Below are 4,160 nucleotides of genomic sequence, written 5' to 3'. Positions count from 1 at the left end.
CCCCCCCCCCCCCCTTTTTTTTATTTTCTTTAATAAACTTCCACAGAATTCTGAAAATAAAATGCATTGAAGAATGAGGAGAGTATTGAAATTATTAAGACAGAGATAAGGTGCATGCAAGATCGCAAAGAATTTCTAAAAAGATGTTATCCCAAAGTTTTATTTTCAAAGGTCCAAGTAGCAACCAAAGACATGGCAGATCAAAGTTACCTCGAAGATCCCAAGGAGCAAACTTGTACAACTGGACCTCTGAAATAGCCTCGAAACGAAAAGGCTTTCCCATAATCTTCCTCTTCAAGTAGTACCAAACCAGCTCAACATCAGTAGGATGAAACCGGAAACCCGGTGGCAGAGAAGTCTTAGTCATCACAATGAATCAGTGAAATGTTCTTATCTGCTATGGAGAGATGGAGCTGGGTTGGCACAAAAGCAACAAGGAGAACTTAAACTTACACGCAAATTTCAAAGTACTTTATTTTCTCTCTTAGTTCTCTTTTTTTTTTTTGGAGTTTGCCGGAGCGCTGGAAATTACAGAACTGAACAGAATTTGTGACTCAAGAAGTCACGCTTAGTTTTAGTATTTGTCAGGTCCTTTGTCGAAACCGTGGCTGGTGAGAAAACCACAACGGACTACAACTTGCGATCCGAAAATCACGCCAAAGCAACCACGGAGGAAAGACCTTACTGATTTCAAAAGACATCTGATGCAACAGCCGGTTCCTGTAGGAAGCCCATTCTTTAGAAGAAGAAGAGAGAATTTAATGACGAATTGAACAATATAATGACACAACACCAATCCCAATAAATAGCAGGAAAAAAATAATAATGCAAGTAGCTTGCAAATTCAAGAGATCAAAACCTAAAGATGACCCCCATCGAAATATAAAATCCTACATAAATTAAAGGCTTAAAACGAAACCTTCGCTAAATTTGAAGATCAGCTACATGAAACTAAAACTTTCTTCTTTTGATTCAATAAAGATCCACAAGTTAATAGTGCTTCCAAGATGAACAAAATGCATCAACTAAATTCTGCATGAAATCTACAGCCACACATCCTTAAACCCTATGCCACAATAGGATCATCAAAGCATTAGAAAACTAAGTGAAAACAGTTCAAAAAAATGAAATTTCACAGAATAAGAAGAAAAACACAAGCTTGAAGATTTTTATAACAAAATAAATCTACATTCCCAGACATTATCCAAGATTCCAACCCAAAAAGCAGAATCTTCTAAAAGTGAACTTGATCATAAGGAGGATAAACATAATCAAATCAAATGCAATAGAATCAAAACCTACATCATCGTAAACAATCAACTACAATTAAAGAAATTTCTAATTCGTATACTGAATCCTATCAAATGCATCGTAAACCCTAAACCACTCAAAGAAATCCCCAGTTCGTAAATTGAATCGACTAAAACCCTAGGGGAGATGTAATCTCCAGAGATTCACATAATTCAACCAAAATCGAGTCATTATTGTATTCAAAGCCCTAAAACTTAGAGAAAATTGAGATCCGAGAGCTTACGCAAAGAGACGGGGCAAAAAGGATCGATGAGAATTTGATCGCGCCGCCCAGTCGAAGGGTTTTGGGGACCGGGCGAAGGGGGGTTTATAAAGAAAAATGAGGAGGGGTGGTCGCTGATAAGTGCACGCCCAGCCAGACTCAGAAGTGAACCGTTTCTCTGATGGTGGGTCCCATAGTAGGTTGTGAAAGTGGGTGTAAGTTGTTTTGCGGACTTTGGTCTTGGTAGCTTACGTCGTACTCTTGGAACTGCTATCGGGTCCACCATACTAGGTTGTGAAAGTGGGTTTATAATTGAAATTTTGGAGGAATATAATGTCAAGAGGGTTTGCTGGCGTTTTCGAACTGCTATCGGGTCGGATTTTATTGGATGGTACAATATCCTTACCCGTTTTCTAGAAGCCCTGTGCACCCATGAGCATCCAAGTCAATAGCAAAGTTTGTTCGGTCAGCACAAGGGGTGCTAAACCGTATACTTATCCGAGAAAATATCTGTAACCGTATCTGTTAGGATACGGATATGGTTACTCAAATCTATAACCGATAGGATATGATTACGGATATGATTTTGTAGTGAAATATTTGTATCCGTATCTAAAATATATGAATACACATTAATCATACTCTTACGATAGCTTCGATTCTTAGAGTATGGATTTGTGAATAATTTTGATGATCAGGATGTCTAATCTTAACTTTTCAATTATAATGAACATATTAACGAACTCTTTTGTATCACATGAACTATGTTTTTCTCCATATTATCTAGTTTTCTCATATGCGTTTTGTATCCGCATGCATATCAGCTCATATGTCCGCATGTATATCCGTAATTGTATCCGATTTTAGCGGATATGGCTATGAATTTTTCTTACTGAAGTATATTCGTATCTATATCCGATATTGGTAAGCGGATATGGATATAGTAAGCATCATATCCGAGCCGTATCCGGACCCAATGCACCCCTATTCTGCAGCCAACCCGCAGGTGTAACTTGGCGGAGCCGTATCCGGACCCAATGCACCCCTATTCTGCAGCCAACCCGCAGGTGTAACTTGGCAGGATTCAACGCTAGAACACCCATCAAAACTGTGGACGCCCGGGCCCACCCACGTGGGAGTCTGCTCACGAGCAGACGTGCGCGCCCACGAAAGCTCATCGCGGGAATTTCTCCCGCGGGATTTTTTTTTCCCCTTCCGCGCACGCTCCTGTTCCCGCGCTTCTGAGCCCGCCAAATTTTTTCGGTTCCCCCCTCTTTGGTTTCCTATAAATAGAGAAGGGGTGGAGGAGTTATTGGTGTGGGGAAATTAGTGGGAAAAATCTCAAGTGGAGTATTTTTGAGAGAAAAGAAAGAGAGGAAGAGAGAACTTGTATAAGTTTGGTATTTTTCCTCCATAGTGAAACCCTCTCCTGTGGATGTAGGCTAGTTTGCCGAACCACGTAAATCTCGTGTTTGTATTTGTATTATCTGTGAGTTGTCATAGCTTGTAGGTTCCCTCGATATTTCAGTCCTTGAACTGATGAGAGGAAGAGTGTATATTTCACTTTGATGAAATATATCACTTTCGATTCTTGTTTCCTTTGAGAAATAAGAATTTCACTATCTATTCTAGTTTCCTTTGAGAAACAAGAATATAGAGGTTGACTTGTGCTTTTGTGACAACAATAGCCAGGGCTCTCTCTCATGTGATATCTCTTCCGCGGCGGTGGGTGTGACCCTTCGCCCCAACAATTGGTATCAGAGCTCTTATTCAGACTGGAGGTGGTAAAATTTCTGATTTGAGGTGGTGGTTGAATATTGTGTGGTAAAACACAAAGAAATTGTTAAAAAAAATTCCTGAGAGAAGCGGATTGACATAATACAAGCGGAAAATGGCTTCTACAAGTAAAACAAGTAAAGTTGGAAAATACGAGATTGAAAATTTTAATGGGAAAAATGATTTTTCCTATTGGAGGATGCAGATGAAAAATTTGCTGATTTCGCAAAAGTTGCACAAGGCTTTGGCTGGAAGAGAGAAGCATAAAAATATGTCTGATGAGGATTGGGAGGAGCTGGATCTGAAAGCACGAGCGTCGATTATCCTATGCCTTGAAAGGGATGTAGCTTTCTTGGTAGATGGGGAGGAAACGGCTGCGGGCGTGTGGTTGAAGTTAGAAAGCACCTTCATGACGAAGAGTCTAACGAACCGGATCTATTTAAAATCCAAATTGTATACTTGCAAGATGGAGGAGGGCTCATTAATTCGGGAGTACATCAACAAGTTCGATAGGATCATATCGGATTTGAAAGATATTGAGGTGACAGTGGAAGACGAGGATCAGGCGCTTCTACTACTTCTATCTCTGCCAAAGTCTTATGAAAACCTGGTGCAAACACTAATGCTTGTGGGTGATACTTTGTCGATGGATGAGACTAGAACAGTACTTCTAGCGGATGACCTTCGAAAAATTGCAACTAGTGATATGGCCACTGGTGGTAACAAAGAACAAGCGCAGGGACTGTTTGCCAGAGGAAGAGGCAATGAGCGAGGAAAAGGCAAGGGAGGAAAGTCTAGATCTAAATCAAGACCTCTTGCGGGACGAGCGTGTTTCAAATGCGGTGAAGTTGGGCATTTCAAGGTCGATTGT

General features: G+C 40.4%; 1 protein-coding gene across 2 annotated transcripts in view; it reads right to left on the bottom strand.

Annotated features, from left to right (window-relative positions):
- Window positions 1–1,606, bottom strand: part of LOC109827642 (protein ATAF2-like) — a 15,828-nt gene extending 14,222 nt beyond the window's left edge. For both annotated transcript variants that reach the window (XM_020394654.1, XM_020394655.1), the window contains exons 1-2: window positions 1,535–1,606; window positions 211–720 (exon numbers count right to left, since the gene is read on the bottom strand). In XM_020394654.1, the coding sequence (XP_020250243.1) occupies window positions 211–367 (157 nt within the window). In that variant the 5' untranslated portion in view covers window positions 368–720; window positions 1,535–1,606. The remainder of the gene's footprint in view (window positions 1–210; window positions 721–1,534) is intronic.
- Between the last annotated feature and the right edge of the window lie 2,554 nt (window positions 1,607–4,160).

Source organism: Asparagus officinalis, unplaced genomic scaffold (assembly GCF_001876935.1).
Source record: "Asparagus officinalis unplaced genomic scaffold, Aspof.V1 AsparagusV1_Un335, whole genome shotgun sequence".
Lineage (NCBI taxonomy): Eukaryota > Viridiplantae > Streptophyta > Magnoliopsida > Asparagales > Asparagaceae > Asparagus > Asparagus officinalis.
Note: the sequence above shows the minus strand (reverse complement) of the source record. Positions and strands in the feature narration are given on the sequence as shown.